Source organism: Rhamphochromis longiceps, linkage group LG20 (genome assembly GCF_057381845.1).
Source record: "Rhamphochromis longiceps isolate RC_006_pf linkage group LG20, R_longiceps_female_GT1.1, whole genome shotgun sequence".
Lineage (NCBI taxonomy): Eukaryota > Metazoa > Chordata > Actinopteri > Cichliformes > Cichlidae > Rhamphochromis > Rhamphochromis longiceps.
In genome coordinates this window covers 17,663,959-17,691,234 of record NC_140576.1, presented here as the reverse complement: position 1 = coordinate 17,691,234, position 27,276 = coordinate 17,663,959, and the positions used below count along the sequence as shown (strand labels likewise).

The 27,276-nt window shown below is 41.6% G+C and overlaps 1 protein-coding gene across 6 annotated transcripts; it reads right to left on the bottom strand.

The window, feature by feature from the left end:
• Positions 1-26,595, bottom strand: ikbkg (inhibitor of nuclear factor kappa B kinase regulatory subunit gamma). 6 transcript variants are annotated; one of them, XM_085395016.1, is made up of 16 exons: positions 26,256-26,595; positions 25,568-25,708; positions 18,297-18,571; positions 17,783-17,857; positions 17,565-17,666; positions 16,936-17,121; positions 16,003-16,064; positions 15,727-15,774; positions 13,158-13,260; positions 12,927-13,042; positions 12,671-12,823; positions 11,988-12,060; positions 11,737-11,871; positions 10,447-10,583; positions 10,215-10,291; positions 1-1,238 (listed from the first exon to the last, which is right to left on the bottom strand). In XM_085395016.1, the coding sequence occupies exons 2-16, from the start codon at positions 25,704-25,706 to the stop codon at positions 1,054-1,056; spliced, it is 1,866 nt and encodes a 621-aa protein (XP_085251142.1). In that variant the 5' UTR covers positions 25,707-25,708; positions 26,256-26,595; the 3' UTR covers positions 1-1,053. The 6 variants fall into 6 exon arrangements, with proteins under 6 accessions (XP_085251142.1, XP_085251140.1, XP_085251141.1 ...); XM_085395012.1 differs by lacking the exons at positions 1-1,238; positions 15,727-15,774 and adding exons at positions 7,787-7,952; positions 8,039-8,171; XM_085395014.1 differs by lacking the exon at positions 15,727-15,774.
• Positions 26,596-27,276: the final 681 nt, after the last annotated feature.

Here is a 27,276-nt window from a genome sequence, read left to right as displayed (position 1 = left end):
TCAAATGAATAACTGATTTATTTTGTGAATCTCCAACAGTTTGATGCATTTTTTCCACAAATGTTTCTATACTTAGTTAAAATCCACACAAACTGTGAAGAAATCTTACATTCAGATAGATAAATAGGTGCAACAGGTAAAGCTAAGACAATAGAAGGGTCACAAAAGGGCTGTTGGGTTAAGGACTGGGTTTAGCATGAGGTGCAGTCAGTCATGTACACAGGCACAGAACACAGAGAATGGTTACTTTTTTCCTCCAACAAGAGTAAATCCATCTCTAATACATCATAATACATGTTCTGAGGTAATGCAGACAGCTACGTTTACAACCATAACATATCTGATTTTTTTTTTAAGCTCAATATGTTATTCACATGATCATGTGTATAACATCTGGATTGTCACTTCTTTTTTTTCTTCTAAACTTATCATCACCTTAGGTCTAATAATTACTGATCTTTTGGACTGATGGAATTACAAGTATACACATTTACTTCACAGCATGTAGTGTGCTCCTCTGTCATCACTACAGCATTGAAGCAAAGAAGCAAGGAAATGGGGGATAGAGGATCATGTGAATCTAATCACTGAATCTAAAAAATACTGAAGAAAATGTGCATCAAAGTGCTGTCTCAGAGGAAAGTAAGCATAGGAAAAGGTAAGAGGGGAAACATAAGAACAGAAATGATTATAATGATTGTGGAAAGGGAAAAACTACAGCAGAGACTGGATCCACACTAGAGCTACAGGGAAATATCATGCTGATTTTCTTGCTTTTCTTTCACTTGTTCAAACTGTCATCAGATTGCCTTGGCATGAACTGTCTCAATTCCAGCATACTGAACTGTTCAACAGAAAGATCCAGAATTTGTGTTCAGGTTTGTGGATGTGTATTTGTTTGAGAGAGAAAGCGAGAGTAAGGTGCAACTATCCAAACATGTTTTTCCAGCGGGCACCCAGAAATGGGAGAAGACACACTGAATCTAAACAGACTATACATACTGCATATCTATGTATGTTGTTGTCATGGTGTGCAGGGCAATAATGATTATGTTACTGTATACAGTCCATTACATGTATCTGCAGTGTGTCCATATCTGGAGCCAGGTACTGGCACTTAGGACAACATAAATCCGGCAGCTCCTCAGTTCCGACTGGACCTTGATCACCGACTGGTCCCAATCCCGGAGTACGGAATGAGGGAGCAGGGGGCACCGTGTTGAAAGGGGGGAACACACCTAAGGCCGAGAGAAAGAAAACCTTTAAAAGAGAAACCACGTTTTACATTTCCTCAGTACATGGTGGTGGTTAAAGGTAGATTTACTCAAGTACGTATACACTGATCTTGACTTGAAAAACTAGACTGTCTATTGTTATCAACAGGACGATTTTAATTCAGTATAGTTCTGTTGTTTCTCTGGTAATAATAATAATAATAATAATAATAATAATGGATTGCATTTATACAGCGCTTTGAGGGCCCCGAAAAGCGCTTTACAATTCCACTATTCATTCACTCTCACATTCACACACTGGTGGAGGCAAGCTACAGTTGTAGCTAGGGATGCACCGATACCACTTTTTTGGAAACGAGTACGAGTACTTGCATTTCAGTACTCGCCGATACTGAGTACTTAATAAAAACATGATTTAAATTTGCAGGTAACAGCTTTAGTCCTATAATTTAACAAAAAACAAACAAACAAACAAACAAGGGACTAGTTTGGAATTAAGAACATTTATTTAATGTTGTATGCAACATATTACAGAATAAATAATTATAAAAAAAACAAAATTTAATTTTAAATTTGTTTGTCTGTTTCTCTGTTTAGAAGTGTCACTAGCACAGTCACAGCTGGGATGACATCAGAGGCTAGTCCGTCGTAGCTGCTCACTTTTTTAGTTAGTTCCTCAAAGGGGGCGAGGATGGCAACAGTCGTCTCCATAAGAGCCCATTGGTGAGCGAGATAGTCAGGGAGTTCGTGCTCGGACACATACACGCCCAGCACTCGCTTTTGCTCAATCAGGGACTGGAGCATGTAATACGTGCTGTTCCAGTGCGTCTGTACGTCCTGCTGCAGTCTCTTTATTGGCTGGTTGAGCTGTCCCTGAATGTCCTCGAGGCGGGAGTAGGCTAGGGCGGAATGTTTAAAATGCCCAACTATTTTCCGTCCCACTGCTATAGCATCAGCTATGCTCCTCTGTGCTAATAAGCGTGGGTAAACTCTTTGTACTCGTTGTTGTGTTGGGATTTTAGGTGCTTGATTAAATTGCTTGTGTTAAATGCGCTACCTTTAGAGCCTCCTCTGGACAATTTCGCTGAGCACAATTTGCAGTCCGCGTCGCGTCTTCGTTCACTTTGAAATAGTTCCACACAGCTGATATGTCTCGCCTCGCTTTCTCCCAGCTCTGAACTGCAGCCGGGGCCTGGGGGCGGGCACTCGGTGCCTGTGATTAACCCCTTACATGCCGCTCAAACATAGACAGGTCTCAGACCGTGGTATCGGTCCTCGGTATCGGGGGACTTTTAACGAATACAAGTACTTTAGAAAATGTGGTATCGAGGCCGATACCCGATACCGGTATCGGTGCATCCCTAGTTGTAGCCACAGCTGCCCTGGGGCAGACTGACAGAAGCGAGGCTACCATATCGCTTCTGCAGCGAGGCTGCCATATCGCGCCATCGGCTCCTCTGGCTATCACCAGTAGGCGGTAGGGTAAAGTGTCTTGCCCAAGGACACAACGACTGTCCGAGCCGGGGCTCGAACCGGCAACCTTCCGATTACAAGACGAACTGCCAACTCGCCACGTGTAAGCAGCAGTGCACCAGTGTCCAGAAGGAAGGCTACCATAACATGAAGGAATTTAACAACAAGAGCTGAGCGGTATTTTGCACTTGCTGCTTCATCACCTTTTCTATACCTGTGAGTAAACCGCAAACAGCTGTCAAATTAGTACAATGTCATCTCTCTCCCTCTCTCATTATGTTCTGACTGATTAAATCAATACTTGTTGGGAAGAGGCTTTTGCACTGACAGTAATATAGCCAGTTGTAATCAGCTCCATTAATCAAGTTGACACATGCAAGCAGGTACTCAGCCAGTAGCAGTATGCAGTAAAGACTTTCACACGATTTTGAATTAAGGCTACATCCACACTAATGGATGGATCCATGAATCGTTTTCAAACGAAAATGCATTGTTTTCTCTCCGTTTTGGCCTCCCGTCCACACCGAGACAGCATTTTCCCCGAAAGAAAGCGCAGCGTTTTCAAAACGCTCTCGAAAATGCATACATTTGAAGATGGTGCGTTCGCGTCGCAGTGTGGACAGCGAAAACGGAGACTTTTAAAAGCAATGACACATGTTAGTCATATGATGCAGTCATGTGACCAATTAAAGATAGCGGAGGGCATTATACAGCAGTTGTTTTGTTTGCTCTCAATTTTGACAGCCCTATTAAAGATTAATATCAGTTTGTACATGCTTCAGATAGCTTTTCTTCAAATTCTTTAATTCTCACTCGCTTTTGCAACTTTGTACTTTTGTGTTACTCGGAGCACAACTCCACCTCATTGTTAGTCCATTTAAAAAAACTTGGTGCTTTTCCTCGACATTTTTCCACCAGTGTGGACGTAGCCTAAGAAAAGCAAAACAGTTAATAGCAAAAATAGTTTGTAAATTCTTACTGTTTTTAACTTGTATTATGTTTTTTACTTGTATTGCTATGTATTAGGGCTGCACAATTAATCGTTAGAAAATCGCGATCTCAATTCATACTTATGTGCCATCTAATTTCGAAATGACAACGATTTAAAAGAAAAAAGAAAAAGAAAAAAAAAGATGAAGATTGTACGCATTTTGATCCGGGACATAAGCTGCATGAAAACACGCGCTCACTCTTCCTGCTCAACAAATGACAAGGGCGGAGGCTTATACCACGTGATACAGAAGTCAGCTGGCAGGGAAAAAACAACGGAGAGCATGTGAGAGATGACGAAGCTGTAAAGGCCAAGAAAGTGACTGGAGAAAATCTGTCCCGGTCAACCACCCAAACATCAAACATCAAACAGCAAACCGTTTTATTCTCCGCGGGAGTTTGCTTCATTCATCCTGGCCGCTGTTTACATCCCGCCAGACGCAGATGCGCAGGCAGCTCAGTGCGCACTCGCGGAGCAGATTCTCCACACGGAGCGGACATTCCCGGACTCTCTCATCATTGCTCTTGGGGACTTTAACAAAGCCAATCTGAGCCATGAGCTTCCAAAATATAAGCAGTATATTAAATGCCCGACCAGAGAGGAGAGGACATTAGACCACTGTTACAGCACGATCAGCGCCCCGCTGATCCCCCTATCGCGCGGTGCCCCGCGCTTCACTCGGACTTTCTGACCACGTCATGATCCACCTAATCCCCGCGTACAGACAGAGGCTGAAGCTCTCCAAACCTGTCGTGAGGACTAAAAAACTGTGGAGCAACGAGGCTGTGGAGGAGCTTCGCACGTGTTTGGAGACCACAGACTGGGACACATTGAAGGCTGCTTCTAACAGCTTGGACGAGTTTACGGACACTGTCACCTCCTATATCCACTTCTGTGAGGACAGCATTGTGCCATCACGCACCAGGGTGAGTTATAACAATGACAAACCCTGGTTTACTCCTAAACTCAAAAAGCTGTGGCTGGAAAAGAGAAAGGCGTTCAGAAGCGGAGACAGGGACTGCTACAGAGAGGCCAAGTACAGGTTCACTAAAGAAGTGGACATTGCTAAACATCAGCACTCTGAGAAGATGCAGCAGCAGATCTCAGAGAATGACTCGGCCTCTGTGTGGAAAGGTTTTAGGAATATCACAAACTACAAGCCTAAAACCCCCCACTCCACTGATAACTTGCTCTTAGCCAACACCCTTAACGACTTCTACTGCCGTTTTGACGAGCCATCAGGCAGCCTTCACACCTCCAACGGCCCCAACAATAGAGACACTTTGGACACTAATTCCCCCACCTCTCCCCCCTCCATAGAGCCATCACCACCTTCAAACCGTTCACCTACAACACCCCCCTCCTCACCCCACACAAAAGAGGATTTCACACCACCTCCTCCCACCACAACTCTTCATATTCATGAAGCAGATGTGAGGAAGCAGTTTAAGAACCTGAATGCTCGGAAAGCTCCCGGCCCAGACGGTGTGTCTCCTGCCACCCTCAGACACTGTGCAAACGAGCTGGCCCCAGTGTTTTCTGGCATTTTCAACTCCTCACTGCAGGCATGTCATGTGCCTGCCTGCTTCAAGTCCTCCACCATAATCCCTGTCCCCAAGAAACCTAGGATCACTGGACTAAATGACTACAGACCCGTGGCTCTGACATCTGTGGTCATGAAGTCTTTTGAGCGCCTAGTTCTCTCCCATCTCAGGACCCTCACGGCCCCCCTCCTGGACCCCCTGCAGTTTGCATATAGAGCCAACAGGTCTGTAGACGATGCCATCAACATGGCCCTACACTTCATCCTGCAGCATCTGGACTCCCCAGGAACCTACGCCAGGATCCTGTTTGTGGACTTCAGCTCTGCCTTCAACACCATCCTTCCAGACCATCTCCGAGACAAGCTTTCCCAGATGAATGTGCCTGATCCCATCTGCCGGTGGATCACTGACTTCCTGACGGACAGGAAGCAGCATGTGAGGCTGGGAAAGAATGTCTCGGACTCCCGGACCATCAGCACCGGCTCCCCTCAGGGCTGTGTTCTTTCTCCTCTGCTCTTCTCCCTGTACACCAACTGCTGCACCTCAACCCACCAGTCTGTCAAGCTAATCAAGTTTGCAGATGACACCACCGTTATTGGACTCATCTCGGACGGGGACGAGTCTGCCTACAGGAGGGAGGTTGAACGTCTGGTGTCCTGGTGCAGCCACAACAACCTGGTGCTGAATGCCCAGAAGACAGTGGAGATTATTGTGGACTTCAGGAAGCACACAGCCCCACTCCCCCCCATCATCCTGACTGACACCCCCATCACCTCTGTGGACTCATTCCGCTTCCTGGGTACCACCATCACCCAGGACCTGAAGTGGGAGCCCACCATCACCTCCGTCATCAAGAAAGCCCAGCAGAGGATGTACTTCCTGAGGCAGCTGAAGAAATTCAACCTGCCAACACGGACGATGATGCAGTTCTACACTGCAATCATCGAGTCCATCCTCACCTCCTCCATCACCGTGTGGTACGCTGGAGCCACTATCAGGGACAAACAGAGACTGCAGCGTGTTGTGCGCTCTGCTGAGAAGGTGATTGGCTGCAGACTCCCATCTTTGCAGGACCTGTACACCTCCAGGACATTGCGGCGTGCAGCTCGGATCTCAGCTGACCCTTCTCACCCTGGACACAGTCTGTTTGACCTGCTCCCCTCAGGCAGGAGGCTCCGGTCCATTCGCACCAGAACCTCTCGCCATAAGAACAGTTTCTTCCCCTCTGCTGTTGGACACATGAACAATAACCATATGACTGTACCCGCCACTAACACATGACCCTACGCTGTGTCACTGCATCATTCCATGTTTGGCACTGATCACCACCTGCACTCATGTATATATCTTTCAACGTAGCACTCTTAATTCTTATTCTCATGTATATATCTCATGTATATCTCATGCACATATATTTCCACTTAGCACTTTTAATTCTTATCCCTACTTTTAATTTTTTCCATGTCTATTTAAGTGCTATTTATGACACTATGTTTGCACTGAAGCACCGCAGCAATTTCCTAATGTTGTAAACCTGCTCAACATTTGGCAATAAACCCCATTCTGATTCTGATTCTGATTCTGATCAATATCAGGAACCTTATACAGCGCCTCCCCATACCCGTCGAACTCCAGCAGGCACAAAGAAATTACGGAAGCTATCACTTATCACCTGACCAAAGATATGGCTCCCATCAACACTGTTCAAAACGAGGGACTTAGGAAAATTATCAACATCCTAAACAAACGCTACACAGTGCCGTCCCGCAACTATTTTTCTATTGTTGCACTACCTGCTCTATACACGCAGTGTCGAGCAACGGTGGAGACGGAATTACAAGCAGTACAACATTTTGCGGCAACAACAAAATGTGAGACATTTATTGTTTTTATGTTTATTTGTTGTTTTTATGTTCAATCTCAACTGTTACGAAGTTGATGTGCAGTTAATAAGTGCAATAAATATTTATACTGGAAAAGAAAATCGTGAGAGAATCGTGATCTCAATTCTAAGCCAAAAAAATCGGGATTCTCATTTTATGCAAAATTGTGCAGCCCTACTATGTATCACTTTTATTTATCTTTTTAGTTTCAAATAGTTGTACGGCACTTTGTTTGAAAGCACTTTATAAATAAAGTTATTATTATTATATAATTACTATTAAAAGTACACTGTAAGAATAACATCCACAAATACCCGTGCTAATATTTAGGCAAAAAAGTAGGATCGCTAATTTGAAAAGTATTTTCCTTTTTCACTGTTGCATTTATTTACAACATATACAGTGGGGCAAAAAAGTATTTAGTCAGCCACCGATTGTGCAAGTTCCCCCACTTAAAATGATGACAGAGGTCAGTAATTTGCACCAGAGGTACACTTCAACTGTGAGAGACAGAATGTGAAAAAAAAATCCATGAATTCACATGGTAGGATTTGTAAAGAATTTATTCGTAAATTAGGGTGGAAAATAAGTATTTGGTCACCTCAAACAAGGAAAATCTCTGGCTCTCACAGACCTGTAACGTCCTCTGTAAGAAGCTTTTCTGTCCCCCACTCATTACCTGTATGAATGGTACCTGTTTGAACTCATCATCTGTATAAAAGACACCTGTCCACAGCCGCAAACAGTCAGACTCCAAACTCCGCCATGGCCAAGACCAAAGAGCTTTCGAAGGACACCAGGAAAAGTATTGTAGACCTGCACCAGACTGGGAAGAGTGAATCTACAATAGGCAAGCAGCTTGGTGTGAAAAAATCAACTGTGGGAGCAATCATCAGAAAATGGAAGACATACAAGACCACTGATAATCTCCCTCGATCTGGGGCTCCACGCAAGATCTCATCCCGTGGGGTCAAAATGATCATGAGAACGGTGAGCAAAGATCCCAGAACCACACGGGGGGACCTGGTGAATGACCTGCAGAGAGCTGGGACCAAAGTAACAAAGGTCACCATCAGTAACACACTACAACGGCAGGGAATCAAATCCCGCAGTGCCAGACGTGTTCCGCTGCTGAAGACAGTGCATGTCCAGGCCCGTCTGAAGTTTGCCAGAGAGCACATGGATGATACAGCAGAGGATTGGTTTCATCTGACCACATGACATTCTCCCAAAGTAGAACTTTTTGGTATAAACTCAACTCGTTGTGTTTGGAGGAAGAAATGGCCTGGTAAATGGCCTGCATTTGTATAGCGCTTTTCTAGTCCATAGGACCCCAAAGCGCTTTACACTACATTCAGTCATTCACCCATTCACACACAGGCGATAGCAAGCTACATTGTAGCCACAGCTGCCCTGGGGCGCACTGACAGAGGCGAGGCTGCCGGACACAGGCGCCACCGGGCCCTCTGACCACCACCAGTAGGCAAACATGGGGTTAGTATCTTGCCCAAGGATATTTGGAATGCAGCCAGGGTGCAGCCTGGGATCGAACCACCGACCTTCTGATTAGTGGCTGACCTGCTCTGCCACCTGAGCTACAGCCACCCTATACTGAGAAGAATACTGAGTTGCATCCCAAGAACACCATACCTACTGTGAAGCATGGGGGTGGAAACATCATGCTATGGGGCTGTTTTTCTGCCAAGGGGACAGGACGACTGATCCGTGTTAAGGACAGAATGAATGGGGCCATGTATCGTGAGATTTTGAGCCAAAACCTCCTTCCATCAGTGAGAACTTTGAAGATGAAACAAGGCTGGGTCTTCCAACATGACAATGATCCAAAACACACCGCCCGGGCAACAAAGGAGTGGCTCCGTAAGAAGCATTTGAAAGTCCTGGAGTGGCCTAGCCAGTCTCCAGACCTCAACCCCATAGAAAATCTGTGGCGGGAGTTGAAAGTCCGTGTTGCTCGGCGACAGCCCCAAAGCATCACTGCTCTCGAGAAGATCTGCATGGAGGAATGGGCCAAAATACCAGCTACTGTGTGTGCAAACCTGGTAAAGACCTATAGTAAACGTTTGACCTCTGTTATTGCCAACAAAGGTTATGTTACAAAGTATTGAGTTGTATTTTTCTTATTGACCAAATACTTATTTTCCACCCTGATTTACGAATAAATTCTTTACAAATCCTACCATGTGGATTCATGGATTTTTTTTTTCACATTCTGTCTCTCACAGTTGAAGTGTACCTCTGGTGCAAATTACTGACCTCTGTCATCATTTTAGGTGGGGGAACTTGCACAGTCGGTGGCTGACTAAATACTTTTTTGCCCCACTGTATGTAGTTAGATCCAAATGGTTTTGGACAATGACACATTTTAGCCATTTATCCTCTGTACACCACCACAGTGGATTTCAATCAAATAATCAAGATGCAATTGAAGTGCAGACCTAAAAAAAAAGTATTACAATACATGTTTAGGATTTACAAACATTTTTTTACATAATCCTCCATTTTAAGAGGCTCATAATTAGTTGGACTGACAAGCATTTCATGGCCAGCAAAATGAGTTCTAAAGTGTATAATAATTTACACTCTGCTTTAATTCAGCCTAATGCCACAAAACTGATCAGATAACGTTTCAATGTACAAATGGAGAATGACCCAAACCATACTGGAAAAGCAACCCGAACGTTTCTGAAGGCAAAGAAATGGGATATATTCTTCAATGGTCAAGTCAGTGACCTGATTTCAAACCAATAGCACATGCTCTTTAGTGACTGCATAAAAGGAAACTGACGGTGGTCAAGCAAAACTAGACATTCAACAGACATCGTCATAAGATACGGGCACTTCCAAAGAGCGTTACTATTTCTTTGAATCTTATGAACAAAACATTGAATCTACTAATGAATAAAATAATTGTTAAAAACTTTAACAAATTAATAGTTTTTAATTGCAGCCCTATATGTGAATAAATTAAAAAAGAAAATAAATTCCAAAAAACACACAGCATGAAATTTTCTCTATTTCAGTAGTGAAAGTAGAGCTTCATGAGAATAAAACTATCATGATTCTGTACCTTGTGGGGGGGGGATGAGTGTGGGCCGTGCAGAGAAGTCATCCAGGTGTCTCATCTTCATTTGTTCCATACGTGCACTGAAACAGAAGGGAGCATTGAAAAGTTCTATGTTAAATCTCATCTTATTAACTGTACATGCAGATGAAACATACATAATGAAGCATAAACACATCCACATACCCAATCTGATGACACAAATAATTATTATAATTTGCAATGTCTTGGTTTTTACCGTGCGGTAGCTTCCTGTTTAAGCCTCTCATTCTCAGCCAAGGCCTGATTCAGCTGCTCCTGCAGCTCCTCCTTTTTCTGGTTTAACTTCTCTCTGGCTTCTCGCTCAGCAAGGAAATCTGCCTTGTAGATCTCAGCCTGGGTGAGAGAGACATGTGAGGTCATTTTTCATGCAGTAATTTGGGTTCATTTCAATAAACTGGCATTACATACATGTTAAAATGTCGGCGTGGCTGATGAAGACTGAAGTTCAAATGTGTGCTGTCATCATTATAAGAATACTGAGGTTCTCTCTACTCTTTCCAGGCCAGCTGCTGAAGTCACCTTAGTTTGTGGTGGTTTGAAACAATTATTAGCACTTTAGATTTTCCAGAGTGATTCAAAGGACTCCAATGAGAGGAAAGAATCTGAGGGACCAGTTCACCTTGGCTGGGATAATGTGGAGGGCACTCAAGGGAGAGCATCTAGTGGCCAGGCCTATGGAACCTATGTGTTACACTACTCAGCATTCCTGAAAATGTCTATACCAGGGGTTAGGAAAGTCCATCCATTAGTCGAATTTAGGATTCAGAGGGAACAATGTGGCTTTAGTTCTGGTTGTGGAATGCTGAACGAGCCCCTTACCCTCTCACAGATATTCAAGTGTGCATTTATTCTACATGTACTTTGTGCGTGTGGAGAGGGCATTTTTCCATTGAAAGATACGGAAGAAGGTCATTTGGTCCCTGTGCACCCGCAGTGAGAGTTTCATCCACATTTCAGGCAATGAGCTGAACACAATCCCAGCAGAGTTGGTCTCCACCACGACTGTCCTCAACACCATTTATATTCATAATTTTTATGGACAGAATTTCTAGACAAGAGCTAAGTTGCACCGGTGGCTCTCAAACAGTCTTTGTGTCAGATTCAAGATGCTGCGATTAGCATTTGAGCATTTTTGCTCCACATTGATTACATCCCACTTGGGTCGTGACAATGAGATTCACTACACCACTATCGTGGACTAAAGAAATCATATCTCTAATATCTCCCAATTTATAGAAATTTTCAAAAAGTAATGCAATCATTTTTTATTTATTTAAAGTTACAGTGTGTAAAATCTCACCACTAGATGTCAGTAGACTGCAAATTGCATTCTATGCATAAACTTAGCTACATTGGCCGCTGTTCATCTGTAGACTGTCAGTCCGCTGTTTACTTCAACTGTCAATATGTGTCCATAGTCACTGTCATCTACCAGACCTGTCAAGTGACCACTTTATAAGTCAGCTCAACAGCTAAGAAGGAATACCTGTGCAGTAAGGACAGGAATTGTTTCCAGGGAGCCTTTCTGTTGCTCCACCTCTTCCTTCAGTTTATCAATCAGGTCCTGCTTCAGGGCCAGCGCTCGCTCAGCCTCCTCCAGTCGGCAGCACAGATCTCCACCCTGGAATGCATAAACACAGATTCATGTTTGGACTTGACCCCCAAGGTATTCCAAAACTAATGAGTGTAAAAACCTTTTTTAATTTAATGTGTGTTTGGTTGGGTTTTTATTTTTACCTCATTCTTCAGTTTAGAATCATAGTCTCTAAAGAGACACGTGTATGCATGCTGTAGCTGTGTCAGTTTTTTCCTGAGGAAATAAAGTGCAATATATTGGTAAACGTTCAATAAACCAAAAGGAGGAATGACCAAAGAGACTGTTAACAACACAGAGCTATTACCAATCAGTCTGTCTGGCTAGTGATCTATCACAGTTCACATATGACTTTGACCACAATTTGGGTTAAAACCCATTAGGTTATAATTGTGTATAATTACCAGTGTAATGCATCAATAGTGTAATGCAATGATCGGGGAACATTCTTAATTTCGTTGTACCTGTGACAATGACAATAAAGGTTCTGATTCCGATTCTAATATAGAACCACTTTTTTGCACAAAAGATTAAATAGTAAAGTAATTATTCAGGGTCATCACAAGCTAGTGTACCCTTAAGTCCTAAGCTCGGATAAAATGGGAGGCTTGTGTCAGGAAGGGCATCCGATGTAAAAACTGTGCCAAATCAAACATACATATCCGTTCACTCTGGTGGCCCCTTGTTAAATAAGGGAGCAGTTAAAAGCTTCTACATTTTTTTAATGCATGTTCCTCCGTTCAAATACATCTTTCTAAATAGCACAACAGTGCAGAAACATATGAATCATGTTGGCTTCTTCTATCTGTACGCGTCTTGGACTCACTTCTCCTCAGTGACAACATGTCTCTCTGACTTCAGGGCCTGCTCCAAGCTCTGGGTTTGCAGCAGCAGCTTGTCCATGGCTACATGATGCTGTTTCTTCTGCTGTTCAAGCTCCCGCTCTGCCACCTGCAGGGCCTTTATTTTACTGCTTAATCTGCACACAGGCAAAAACAAAACAAAACACATGAGCACACCTAAAGGGTGAACTAAGACATAATTCTGTGTATGGATCTATTGCAGGTGATGTAACAACTTACTTGTCTTCCAGGAGTACGCGTTCATGCTCACTTTTGTCCAACCAGCTTTGTCTTTCCTGTAGTTCTCCTAGCAGGGAAGTTGCCTGAGCTTTCAGGGCCTCGCAGTCCTTGGCCAGCTACAAAAACACAAACAAGCTTTTTTGCACTCCGCTTGCTAGAATTAAAAGTATAGGAGGTAGAAGATTTTTTTATGCTTTCAGAGTCAAAATGACAGCTAGTCACATGTGATACCTGGGCACAGTCCTTGTCCTTCTGTTTGAGCAGGGCTTCAGTTCTGTCCCTCTGAGCTGAGCTCTTCTGCAGGTAATCAAGCTTCTCCTCCAGCTCCCGATACCTACAAAATAAAAATCACTTGTAACAGGCAGTGACAGTGACAAATATTGAAAAATAAATAAATAAATAAATAAATATAGGAATGCCCTTTTTAAATTACTGTCTAATACAAACAGACAGCATGTATATACAATATACTGCATATCATTATATATTAGATGCAAAGAGCTGATCTTTTCTATAAAAGCACAATTTGAAAGACCGGTTGATTTGACATAAAAATAAATTAATTTAAAGTAGTAAGAAAATCTAAATATTGTACTTGTACATTACTGGATTAAACATTTATAGGATGTTAGGGCTGCACAATTTTGCATAAAATGAGAATCCCGATTTTTTGGCTTAGAATTGAGATCACGATTCTCTCACGATTTTCTTTTCCAGTATAAATATTTATTGCACTTATTAACTGCACATCAACTTCGTAACAGTTGAGATTGAACATAAAAACAACAAATAAACATAAAAACAATAAATGTCTCACATTTTGTTGTTGCCGCAAAATGTTGTACTGCTTGTAATTCCGTCTCCACCGTTGCTCGACACTGCGTGTATAGAGCAGGTAGTGCAACAATAGAAAAATAGTTGCAGGACGGCACTGTGTAGCGTTTGTCTAGGGTGTTGATCATTTTCCTAAATCCCTCGTTTTGCACAGTGTTGATGGGAGCCATATCTTTGGTCAGGTGATAAGTGATAGCCTCCGTAATTTCTTTGTGCCTGCGGGAGTTCGACGTGAAGCGTTGTATAAGGTTCCTGTTATTGATGTTTGGGTGGTTGACCGGGATGGATTTTCTCCTGTCACTTTCTCCTCATCCCTGACGTGCTCTCCGTTGTTTTTTCCCTGCTAATTTTAGCATCACATGGCACAGCTTCTGTATCACGTGGTATAAGGCTCCGCCCTTGCCATTTGTTGAGCAGGAAGAGTGAGCGCTTGTTTTCATGCAGATCAAAATGCGGTACAATCGTCGTCTTTTTTTTTTTTTTTAAATCGTTGTCATTTGGAAATGAGATCGCACATAAGTATGAATCGAGATCGCGATTTTCTAACGATTAATCGTGCAGCCCTATAGGATGTCTTTTAATAACTTTTGGAAATCATGAATAGGGATGGGTATTGATAAGATTTTAACGATTCCGATTCCATTTTCGATTCTGTTTAACGATTCGATTCCTTATCGATTCTCTTATCGATTCTTTTTTTTTAAAAAGGAGAACACTAAAGTCGATTAGCTTAGAACTGTGTTTTATATCTTCTCTTTGAACAAGATAGAAATTTAGGAGTAACATGGCCTTACAAACCCAACAGTGAGATCTTAAGAGATCCACAGCCTACGGCTCTTCAATGGGGTGTCACAGGGTCCCCAGGAAAAAAAATGTATATGTAAAATAATAAAATAAATATTCTCCTGTAGCAATAACAAAGTTTAACATAAATTATTCTGTAGCAATTACACAAGAATATCCAGTAATGTCCCTGCCTACAATTAAACACATTCACTTACCAAAGTGAAATCGGGGGCATCTGCTGTGGCAAATGGGTGCAAGTCTTTGACCACAAACTTAGACACTGCTCGGTGACATTCGTCTATCCTGGCCTGAAAGGAGACGCTACCGGTAGACTGCAGTGAGAACTGCCAGCATCTGAGCCAGCCAGACTCTGTCTCTCTCATCATGGTTATCTAAATGCAACGCACAGTAATAGCAGGTTTTGTAATAAGGTAAATCGCGCTAACATAATGTGCAATGCTAATTGATTAGTTACCTGCAGTATTAACGGGAGAGGACGTGGAAACGCTACCGCTGCTGCTGGGTTGAGCTTCGCTAGTCCGGAGCGGATCAAAAACACGACTTTATTTGAACGCAATCGCGTGTTTTTTGAGCAAATGCTTTTGCATGTTCGTAGTGTTTCCTCCCTTTGATGAAATCTCTACTTTGCAAGTATTGCACGTTGCCCTGTTGTCATCCTTTCTCATAAAGTGTAACCAAACTTTTGAGCGTTTGTGCTGCTCAGGCGCCGTGTTTCCTACTGGGTAAAAGACGCTACTCAACGTGATGACGTCATTCGGGGCGACTGGAATCGATAAGGGAATCGTTTATAAAAGTGGCAAACGATTCCAAGGAATTGAAACAGTGGGAACCGGTTCTCAACAAGAACCGGTTTTCGATACCCATCCCTAATCATGAATGAGATAAAATACTAGATGACACTGGACAAATCATTGCTGTTGTGTTACAACATTATTGTGTTATTGGTCTGTGAGCTGAAGTTTGGCAGCTCTAATAAAATAAATGAAATAAGAACAAATACATTTCCTAAAACAAACAAACAAACAAACAAGGAAAACAGGCTTTTTTCAGAATAAGAGACACACAGGTAGACCTCCTGCAGTGATGGAGAAGACAGCAGAGCAGGAAGCAGACGTGCAAACAGTGAGAAAGACAAAGCCACACAGAACTGCGGGCTCACCTGCCCTGTGTGGCCTGAAGTTGCTCTGTGAGCTTAGCCAGGCTAGAGCTGGAAAAAAGGAACAGAAAGAGAGGAAGGAGAAGGAAGACAGCATCTCAAAAGTGAGGCTTTTGTTGTTTTAAGCAATCAAAAAGCATGCTGGTGTCATTTTCCAAAAGAGAGCAATTCTCTGCAGATATTCTGTATCATTAAACAGAACTGTGTTAAAGGTTTAGCAGAAAGTAAAGTTAGTGCTGTTAGTTTCCAACAGTGCGCTTAAGTGAAAATGCTTCATACCAGTCGGACGAGTGCTGTGCCTCAGAGCGCTGCTGGACAACCTCCTCAGTAACATTGTTCGTCTGTAAAACAGTCATACAAGTTTTTCCACGTCACAGACGACAAAACAGATTGTGTTTATCATCACGTTATCTCTTTTGTAATTTGCAAGCAGTGAAAGGTCACATCTACCAGTGACACGCAAAATGCAACAGAGGAAAACAAGCCATTACTTTGTGAGGAGATTTCTTCTGATAACATTTTTATCATTTTTTAAATCTTCTTTATTCATGTTTTCAAATGTTATTATTAACTGTAGTGCTAATTGCTATTTAACATTTATGCTAAGAACACACAAGGAGGCTGAAAGCCACCAGGTGGAACTGAGACATGAATCTTCAACGTAACCTAAACAGTGTTGTTCTGTCATGGCTTTAGGAAGGCCACTCAAAATTATTTTATTATTTTTGATGTGATTAGTTTTTGTTTACCATGAAGCTGATTTGTCTGACTACCAATCCAAAACCTGAAACACCTCAATCATATTTCAAATATGATTACATGCAGCAGCATCCGTGAGCGAAATGATAGAGGTCAGCACATTTAGCTACACGGTACAGTAACATTACCGATAAATCATTGCTAATATTTGGTATTTATATTATTAATATTTTTACCGATTTTACTTATTATTGTATTTGTGATTTCATATTAACTTTTACCTTAACATGCCAACTAACTTCTATATTATCTACAGTAGCATCTCGGTGTTACATTCAAGGCCAAGTGGCAGTTCATGCTATACAAATCTGGAAAGTTATGCGACAGAAACAGAACATTCACACATTGTTTTGCTAGTAAATGTTCCCTTTACGCTGCCAGGATCATCTACATTACTACCTTACCATAGTGACTCATCTGAAAGACTTTTATGTGCCTGGATATCAACGTTACCTGTGCCTGGGCCAGTTTACCCCGGAGCTGGTCTATGCAGTGAAGCATTCGCTCCTTCTCTTTCTCTCCCTCGTCCCTCTGCTTCTCTAGCTCCTCATTTTTCCTTCTCAGCTCTCGCATCCCTTCCTCCAGTTTCTCTTTGTGGCTCTTCAGCAGCTGCAGGAACTCGTTTGCACCTTCCACAGGCTCCAGAGAAAAACATGGAAGTGGCATAGAGATGGGTTAAATAGATGAACATACAGAGAAGAATGAGAAAAATGGATCGTGTTCGTTGTGGGCTTCAGCACTGAAACTACACCGAAACATCCAACACCATGTGGATAAGGAGAAAAGGAGAGGTTGTGATTGGGATAAACTGTGTTACTGTCTTTTCCAAATTTTATTTGAGTGTTGTCCAAAAAACCCCCACGTTTGACCTCAAAATTTATGCTGCTGAATGTAAAACACAGTCCAACACACTTCAGTTGCTGCCAATGTCATTTTAGTCACATTTTCTATTAGTTACAATTTTTGACCTCAGCCACTGTTTGTAGATTAGGTGAGGAAAGCTCAAACTGGATGTGTGAGGGCTGCAGGTGCAGCGTTAGAGATCTGACTGGTAGAATTAGGATGGGAGTGACCGGGCTCACCTGGCTATTGTCATTGCCCATTATATCTCCCAGTTCATCTGAAAATGATATGGGGGGAGAGGATTGTGCGTAACTCAATGAGCTATGCACACTTGTGTTATCCTAGACACACAGACACACTGATTAGATGAAAAATATGAGCAGAAAAAAAAAACAGAGTTTGACTGACCATGACAGCACATGAACATGAGCCACAAACACACACACAAACATCTTACCAGGCTGCGAGGCGGTGATGTCTGTGTGCATTGCTCTGTATCTTCGACTCTCTTCTTTTCTCGCTGATCTAGAGTCTGAGAGACATAATGGAAAATATTAAAAGTCCATTTCTTACCTTTCCCATGATATATATGGAGGCTCGTATTAAACAGGATTAAAAAATTTAAAAAAAAGAAGACCTTTTTTAAAATCTTTGCTCTGTATGTTGTCATATGAGCAGATATCCCTAATATGTTAATCTCTGGCTATTATACAAAAAAATCCCACCCACCTATTACCCAAGCATTTCGTTACTGAGGAACAGCCAATCAAAAGAAAGCTAGCTTAAAGGGGGGATGAGCTAAAACAGTTTGTTTCTGTACTGAGGGGCCACACAAAGACCCGTGTGAGTAAGGATTGCCTTATATACATCTACAGGACACACAGATTTGGTGCATGTCTGCTTGCCTTTGTAAATTTGAAAGTAGGTAAATGGAAACATGACTAATAATTATCAATTTCCAGCTAGCCAACCTGTGGTCCGTCCACTGGTCCATTCCTGGCTGTCCGTAGCTGCGGGTTTTCAGTCTGGCTGGAGCTGCAGCAGTGATTAGACGAGGTGTTGGAGGAGCCAGGTCCGTTCACCATGCTCTGTAAGGAGTGGTTCTCCTGGGCCAGCCTCTCCACCAGGGACCTTGCTTCTTGGAAGCGACAGCTGAGAAACTCTCGTTCCTCTTTTGTCCTTCGTTGCCATCCCTCCATCTCCTCACAGCGCTGACGCAAGGCCAGGTTGCTCCGCCGCAGCGCCTCTGTGGGAACAGAATGAGGTGGTAAAAGGAGATGGGGGAGACTAATATATACTAAATACAGTCATGTGAAAAAGAATCATTTCACAGGCTCTGCAAAGTCCTGTAAAAGACAAATCTGTGAAACTGTGATTCAGTAGCTTGCAGAAATACCTGTACCTGACTATCAGTCTCTCACACGATTGTGGAGGATATTTCACTGATTCCTCTTTGCTCCACTTCACTTAGTTGTACACTTGTTTAAGCACAGCTCTCTTGTAGTCCTAACACATCATTTCAGGCAGGCTGATGTCTGGACTTTCGGCCACTGCAACGCTTTGATTCTTCTGAGGTTTTTTAGTGTAGATTTGGCGATGTGGTTGAGATCACTGTCCCATTGTTGCATGACCCCACTTTACGCTAAGCTTTAGCTGTCAGATAGAGAGCCTCAGCTTTGACTCTATAATACTTTCACCAAATGTGCCACTGTGCATTATAACCAAACACAATCTCCACTTTGCTCTCATCTATCCAAAGACATTGTTTCAGAGTTCCTGTGATTTGTTCAGAGGCAACTTTGCAAAGCTAAGCTATGCTCCCATCTTTTTTTTAAGCGAGAGGAAGTTTTCTCCTGGGAACCATTCCAGTACAGCCATACTCCTTTAGTCCTTTTCTAATTGTCAATCCATGAATTTAAACATGCTAATTGAAGCCGGTGGAGTCTGAGAAGTAGCTTTCAGGGTTTTGTAATCTCCCTTAGCATTGCATGCACTGACCTTGGGGTAAATTTGATAGGACACTCCTGTGTTAACATGCACCTGAAAACCAGCAACCTTAAATTTTTTTTAGAAATGGTCACACCTGCTGTAAGGGTGTACTTTCGGTGTGTGAAAATTATGCTTTTCACACGACTGCGTGTTAATGATATTACTGAGTAACTGAATTAGTTTGCTGATGGTTTCCTTGAATTAATGTTAATAAATATAATTTGCTTAACTGAAAAACTGTTCCACTGACACATCAAATCTAATTATACTTTTACAAACTCTTGCTCAGTTCTTGGAAATGCACTCAGATATGACTTTTATTTTTATGACACCCTTTCCTAACTGACTAACAACAATAGCTGATGTCAACATGAGCATAGAGTAGGGCTGCTCGATTATGGCAAAAATGATAATCACGATTATTTTCACTGAAATTGAGATCTCGATTATTTGACGATATTTATTTAACCCTTTAAGACCTACCATAGAACCAAGTCCGCCAGAGCTTATATTATTTTTTTACATGTTGTAGTGCCATTTTTGGGAGCATTTCAAGTTGCTATACATCAATACAACTGTTATAGCCCATATTTTAATAATATGTATGCATTAAGTCCATAGTAACTACATTAATTGCAAAAAAGTGCAAAAAACTACAAACATTTTTTTTACATATATTTCTAATTGGAGAAATTAAAGAGGTTTATCCATCAAAACTTTAAATACAAAAAATTTGCAAAAATTAGTTTACAACAACAGGAAATTTATTTTGAGTGTCTTCATAGTTTTATTTTGGAGATACAGCAATTTTTATACACGGCAGGAAAAACAAAAAACAATCCTGTGATGCAAATTCGCAAAGAAAACAGCATGTGCATCAAAATAAACTATTTCCAGCAGTGCAATTCGAGTTCTAAGCATTCCAGAAACTGTAGTTTTTTTTACTTGTAGGTTTTTAAGGCCTACAAGTAAAAAACGACATTTTCCGCGAAAATTACGTCACTTCCGGTTTCGGGCAGGAAATGGCGGACATGCAATAGTTCGCGTTGACGTCTTTTTCAATGTGGGAAGTGTAACGAACAGCTGATCGGATCGGCAAAGCGTGTTTCTGGAATATTATGTTTTTGTTCCTGCAAGCCCTTTTATGCAATTTTTGCAAAGCTTTATGTGGAGGGAAACCGTGACCGAGGACCAGCTGATGGCATAAGATGTAAGTACAACAACTCCGGTTTCATATGCAAAAAAATTATTGCGCTAGCTTACGCAGTTATGGTTCTACAGGGATTTAAAAATAGTTATGCAAAACGGAGCGTGCCACTCTGACCGGCTTTAAAGGGTTAACAATAACAATGTATTGAATAATGACTTTAAAAAATAATATAAAATAGTGTGCAAATACTGATAACAGTGCAAATGTTTGCAATATAAGAAATAAATGAAAAATGTAAACATCTATGTTTAGAGAACTTTGCAGTGTTGCTCTGTGGTGCAGCTACGACACCGTAGCAAAGTTTACACACTATGTCTACTTGATCCACGTCTGACTCTGCGAACCCATAATGTTTCCACACCACTGAAGTTTTTTTTACCTCTCTTTTCAACCAACGGCAGTCACTAGTGATGTGCGGATCGATCCTGAAATATCGATTCCTCCGATACCAGTCATTTATGTTCTAGAATCGATTCTCACATTAAAATATCGATATTTTTAGTCATTTAGGGTTAATTTGTAGTTTATCACTAACAGCAACACAGTGGAAAGAAACTATAACATTCGGATTCTCTACATTCAAAGGAACTACTTCCTCTTCCGCCTTTCATAGTCATGTGCGAAATACGGCTGTATAAATGGCTCGCAGCCCCTTGGCGCGCGCACTCACAACAATGGCTGAGCCTAATTGTGCGGACATATTTTACCTCCACAAACAGCTGAGACATGGTTTGCGATACATGTGGCAAAAAAGTGCTCCAAGAGTGAGGTGTTGTGGCTATACTTTCCCAACCTTGAGACCTCAGAATTAGGGAGACAATCAAAAGGGCACATTTTACAGAGTTTATTTATCGGATAAAATACGTTAAATGTCACCGAAACAGCGGGGGTGTCCAAATTCAGAGGCTGCTTCCACCTGAGGACCCGCCCTTCACGGTCTAAAGAAAGCCGGGTAGTACGTCATGAGTTCCCTCGGTGGAGTGAAACTCAGCCGTCTGCTCCTTGCTATCTAAAATATAACCAGGCGCTGGCGTAAACTCTCGACCGTCTCACACTTTCTTTAATTAGTTTTCTGTTTGGTGTTTATTCAGCTGTGTGAAAACCCCAGAGGAACCCACCTGAGGGATTAATAAAGTTAAATTTAATTTAATCTAATCTAATAACTTTAATCTCAGCCAAACCGATTTACTCACGAACAAACAAAACACTGTAAAACCCAAACAATAACATTTTTAAGTTATCAAAGTGACTTATATATCATGTTTAACCCGAGTAGTGAAAGCCTGCGGGGGTTTGAAGACGATGTGTCGATCGGCTCAGATAATTGAAGTTTACACAGCTACATTCTCACCTGAAAACATGTTAAAAGTTGGGGGGTTTTTGCGACCCAGAAAGAGAAATAAGAGTAATATTAAAACTAAGTAGCTGCCGCCATTGTTGGAAACTGGAATTGGCTCGGCCGCGCTATGAATTCTGCAATATGGTTTTTCAATTTTGTTGTCCAGGTGGAAATTCGGGAGAATGGTGGCTCCGGGATTCTCCCGGAAAAATCGGGAGGGTTGGCATGTTTGGTTGTGGCAACATCACTAACCTTGTCAAACACCTCAGAGTAAATCATATCACAGAATATGAGTAGCGTATGTTGAGACGAACTGAAGAGGAGGAGAGGGACAGGTGCTGCTAGGGCGAGACACACGTCTCTCACAGAGTCCTTTAGTGCTGCAGGCAGGCAACATGTTCAAATAGCGCACAACTTCAGTTTTTTTTATTTCCATATGATGAACTATGCATTATTAAGTGATAAGAACAAGTAATCTGATGACCTGTAATCATTATGACGCTATAATTTGAGATACAATAAATAAAATACGTTTTTTTGTATAAAGTATCGGTATCGGATCAGTATCGTCGATACCACCCTGAAAAGTACTTGGTATCGGATCGGAAAGGAAATCCGTGGTATTGCACATCACTAGCAGTCACTCTCCTCTCCAAATAACTTCTGCTTAGCTTTCCGAGCTTCCCTCGGGTCCTCTTAATTGTTGTGACGTGTGTTCGAAATGCAGAGAGGTGCGCTCGATTTGCCGCACGGAGCAGCGCGAGAGTAAAGCACGAGGGAGGTGCTAATAATCAGCTCAGTCATTTTTAATGATCTGTGAAAGCCCAGATCGTAATCGTGATTAAAATTCGATTAATTGAGCAGCCCTAGCATAGAGTTTAAATAATGACACAGACTCAGTTTGCTGACTCTTTCCTCGCCTTCCTGTTACGCTACTGTGTCTATTAGTCATGTTTACCATTATACAAATGTTGACAAAATAAATGTTCAACTTTATTAGCAGTAAAAACATTTCTCAGTTGAATTAATTTACATGAGCTGCAGCATATAAAGGTTAACGCCAACTAATGCTAGTTAACTTCAGATAGTTTGCTGTATAACTGAATATAGAAAGCTTCCTCTTTACACTCTATAAACTCAACAGTGAATGACTGAAAATACTTTGTTTAAATGTTCCTTTGAAACAGTAATGTGTACTCAGTAAACACACCACATTATTTACATTAATAAAGTATTTTTTTGTGCACTTATCTTGAGAGAGAAAGCATACCGAGCATACCATACTATATACTGGACACAGTTAAAGTGCTGTGACTCACAAGGTGTGTAAAGTAAAGTAAAATTTTACTTATATAGCACCTTTCAAGATAAAAATCTCAAAGTGCTTCACATAAGCTAAAACATAAAAATAAAAATCAACCAAAAGCAGGTTTAAAAAGATGAGTTTTTAGCTGTTTTTTTAAAAGCGACCACTGAGTCCACAGATCTCAGGCTCAAAGGGAGAGAGTTCCACAGTCTGGGGGCCACAGTTACAAAAGCTTTGTCACCTTTTGTTTTCAGCCTTGTGTTTTGGACAACCAGCAAGCCCTGGTCACGTGACCTCAGGGACCTGCTGGGAATGTATGGATGTAAAAGTTCACTTATATATGTTAGTGCTTGTCCATGCAGAGCCCTGAAAGTCAAGGTCAAAACCTTAAAGTGGATTCTGAATTTAAGAGGGAGCCAGTGCAGCTGAATCAGCAGGGGTGTGACATGGGAGTAGTTGGAGGACTTGGTCAGAAGCTTTGCAGCAGCGTTCTGAACAACTTGCAGATGCTCCAAAGAGGCTTTACATAAACAAGTAAACAAAGAATTACAATAATCCAAACGAGATTAAACAAATGCATGAATGACAATTTCTAATTCGGAGCGCGATACAATGGGACTCAGCTTAGCAATGTTTCTCAAGTGATAAAAACAGGAGCGGACCAGAGCTTTAAAATGAGTGTCCAAAGTCAGAGCTGAGTCAATAGTAACACCAAGGTTCCTGGTAGAAGGTTTGGCAAATGTAGCAAGTGGACCCAAGTTTTCCATAACACTAGGAACAAATGTTTTAGGAGCATAAACAAGGACTTCAGTCTTCTCCTCATTTAGTTGAAGAAAGTTTCCAGCCATCCAACCTCTAATGGAGTCTATGCACCTATGCAAAATCTGTAGCTTGGAAACATCATGGGGCTTAAAGGAGATATATAACTGAATATCATCTGCATAGCAGTGATACGAAATGTCCTTAAAAGTGCTCAGTAAGTGCTGAAGAGGAGCCCCTGATATACCCAGCCAGTGTCTCAGCCTATCTAGCAGAATATGATGGTCCACAGTATCAAAGGCAGAGGTCAGGTCCAACATCAACAAAACGGAGCATTCTCCTGCATCACATCTCATCAAAATGTCGTTGGAGACTCTAAGAAGTGTAGTTTCAGTAGAGTGAGATCTACGAAAGCCAGATTGGAATTCATCCAGAATGCTGTATTCATCTAGAACAGCTATAAGCTGCTTAGCCACAACCTTTTCTAAAATCTTAGCAATGAACGGTAATTTTGAAATTGGTCTGTAGCGTCAAGCTTAGGTTTTTTTTTAACAGTGGGTGAATAACAGCATTCTTACAATAAACAGGGACCTGACCGGAAATCAGTGAGGTATTGATAATTGTAAGCACACAGTGACCGATAGACTGAAAGACATTTTTAAACACAGATCCATGTAAAATATCAAGAGAGCAGGAGGATGCTCTCATTGAATCAACGCCTCCATGTTTCTGCTGATCTAGCTTATGTTTTTCTGTCTGTATTTGTGGTGTAGGTAAAGGGGGATCCTGCTGCTTTGTGAGGCATCTGTTGTAGTCAAAACACTTGCAAACAGGTGTGAAGAATTGTTCAACTTCATTGCATGCATCATTAGGTCTCCATAAATGCTTACTAATTTGTAAATGTGAATAAAGGAATTTGTATCTTAAGTAACATGTGCTTGCAAACTGAGACCTGGAATTGAGTATACAAGTGTGTAAATGACCTGTAGTTAGAGAGAAAGCGTTCCCACAGATATTTCCATCTATAGCGGCACAAGTATATCTGTAACTCATGAACTTTCTATTTTTCAGCCATTAATATCTCCGTACACATCTATAGATTTCATTACACTAGGAAATCTGAAAATAGATTGAGGTTTTTAACAAATGTACAAATCGGACGTCTTTTCCTGTTAAATGATAGTTCTGCCTCACCAACATCATCAGATACTTGCTCATAGGGGATTGTCTGCTCTTTGGGGTTTTCCCTCTATTATGCTGTAGGGTCTTCACCTTACCATACAAATGTGACTAACACCAGAGACATTGTAAGAATGAGATGTGACACTTTAAGAGCCAAGATGCTTATAGAAACAGAACTTCTAGGGGGAAAAAAAGCTTGTCTGTAACCTTTGAAAGTATGTGTTATCTCTGCATACAGTTTGTATATCCCAGTGACCACTGAATCGAAGAGTTAATGTAGATAAATGCTTTAAAATAATGAACCACACAAATATGCTTCTAAAATGACTTTTAAAGGACAAGATTTTCTTCTTTCTTTCTTTCTTTCTTTCTTTCTTTCTGCATCTGCTGTTTGAGCTCATCACTCAGTGCAGCGATATTCTTTTAAGAGACCTTTTTTTAGTCTGAACACGCTTACCTCTAAGCTGCTGGTTGTCACTCAACAATCTGGTCACCACTTCATTGGCTGCAAGCTCTGGTGGGACCCTCAGGGTCCCTCCACTCTCTTCTCCGGACATCTCCCACTGCATGGGGCCATCGGGTTGTGGCTGCACCATCACTGCAGAAACACATCAACATTACATCACATATAAGCACATTTCTTGTTTAACTAAACCGTTATTAATGTTGAACATCAATATGCCGATGACCTCCATGGCATTCTTCATCACATGACACATGGCAGACCAGGCCTCAGCGCCCTTTAGGCGGCCCAGGCTGTAAACTTTCATTTTCACTTTAATACAACGTCTAAATCCAAGTCCAGCATGTGTGTGAAATGGGTATCTGACCTGATGATAGACTTCACGAGTCAAAGATAAAATGTAAGTGATTTTTGAGCTCACGTACAGGAATGGAGGAAAACATTACGTCATCCGCATTACCGAGGCAATGGACTCGACACAAATGTAGATTAATTAAAGTATAAACGCCAGTCGTCAATTTTAGCCAAAAGCACCAGATCGCCCCAGCTGTGTTATAGGTAACGTTATAAACATCTTATTTTCTCCCCAACTAAACAAACAGGGTCAAACATGACTCCCGTACTAATTCTAAGCCCATCTGGCAGGTAATGTAGCTGCATTACTATGTGAAACTTCACTTACCCAATCTTCTTTTTCACTCCGGTCGCGTAGAGTATCAGACAACACAGCTGTCAGTCACATACAAACTGTTAGTAAGGGTATTTAACGCAATTAAACCAGCATCGGGGAGCTGGGAGCTGGCGCTAAACAGCTAGCGACTTAGCTAATGAGCTAGCTAGGATAACAAACCAAAAAGACAACAAAGTAAACTTAGGCACTTGTTGACTGACATTAAACTAGAACTACATTAACGAGCTGTCTGTCTTCAGAAAGATATTGTACCTGGTTTGTAATATTATTCCAACGGACTGAACGTGTTTGACATGGGCTGAGCTATCTGTTAAAGCTGAAGCGAGTGTTGTTCGCGCAGGAAATGAGAGGAAAAATTTCACCCTGAGCTGAGTCTCTCAGGCTAACCCCTAAGTCTTGCTAGTTTGAAACGTTTCACATCCCATTATTTATTAGAATTAATAGAATATCTTCTGAAACTCAATTCAAATGGTGACCCATTTTAACTGAAACGGATTGCCCATTATATCTAAAACATTAACATAAACTGGGCTGTTAACTAAAACAAAAATGTGGTTTATTTTACAAAATGTCAGCATTTTATCTGACAGGAACCATCATGACATGGAGTAATTTAGAGTAATTTAGAGTAATTCATTATCCTTTTTATAATTGATTTATTGGCTTGCATGCTAAAATTGAATGTGTCAGGTCAGTCACGCAGTTTTCTGTGTCAGTCTCGCAATGAGGTGCTGCTCTGCACCACCTAAGTCTCAGACCAATAAAATCAATCAACTCAAGTGTTAAATGTACTGTACTGTTGTGGCACCAGCCTGCAATCACTATCACTCATTGGCTTAAAGCTTTAAAAGAGCTAACATGCTCATAGCTTAAATGACCAGTTTTACAGATTTTGCTGATTTCATGCCTAAATTACACAGATACACAGCTAAGTGACATAACAGTGGCATATATACAAATATTAACTTTCAATATTGATACCATTAGTACTAGCGGACAATACTTCGGTGAC

Excerpts from the sequence above, each read along its gene's own strand:
- ikbkg (XM_085395011.1), bottom strand. The coding sequence starts at position 25,706 with ATGGTGCAGCCACAACCCGATGGCCCCATGCAGTGGGAGATGTCCGGA. Across the intron at positions 17,858-18,296 it reads GACCAGTGGACGGACCACAG|ACTCTAGATCAGCGAGAAAA; the intron begins GTTGGCTAGCTG and ends TATGTCTCTCAG. Across the intron at positions 16,065-16,935 it reads GTAAACTGGCCCAGGCACAG|ACGAACAATGTTACTGAGGA; the intron begins GTAACGTTGATA and ends ACTGTTTTACAG.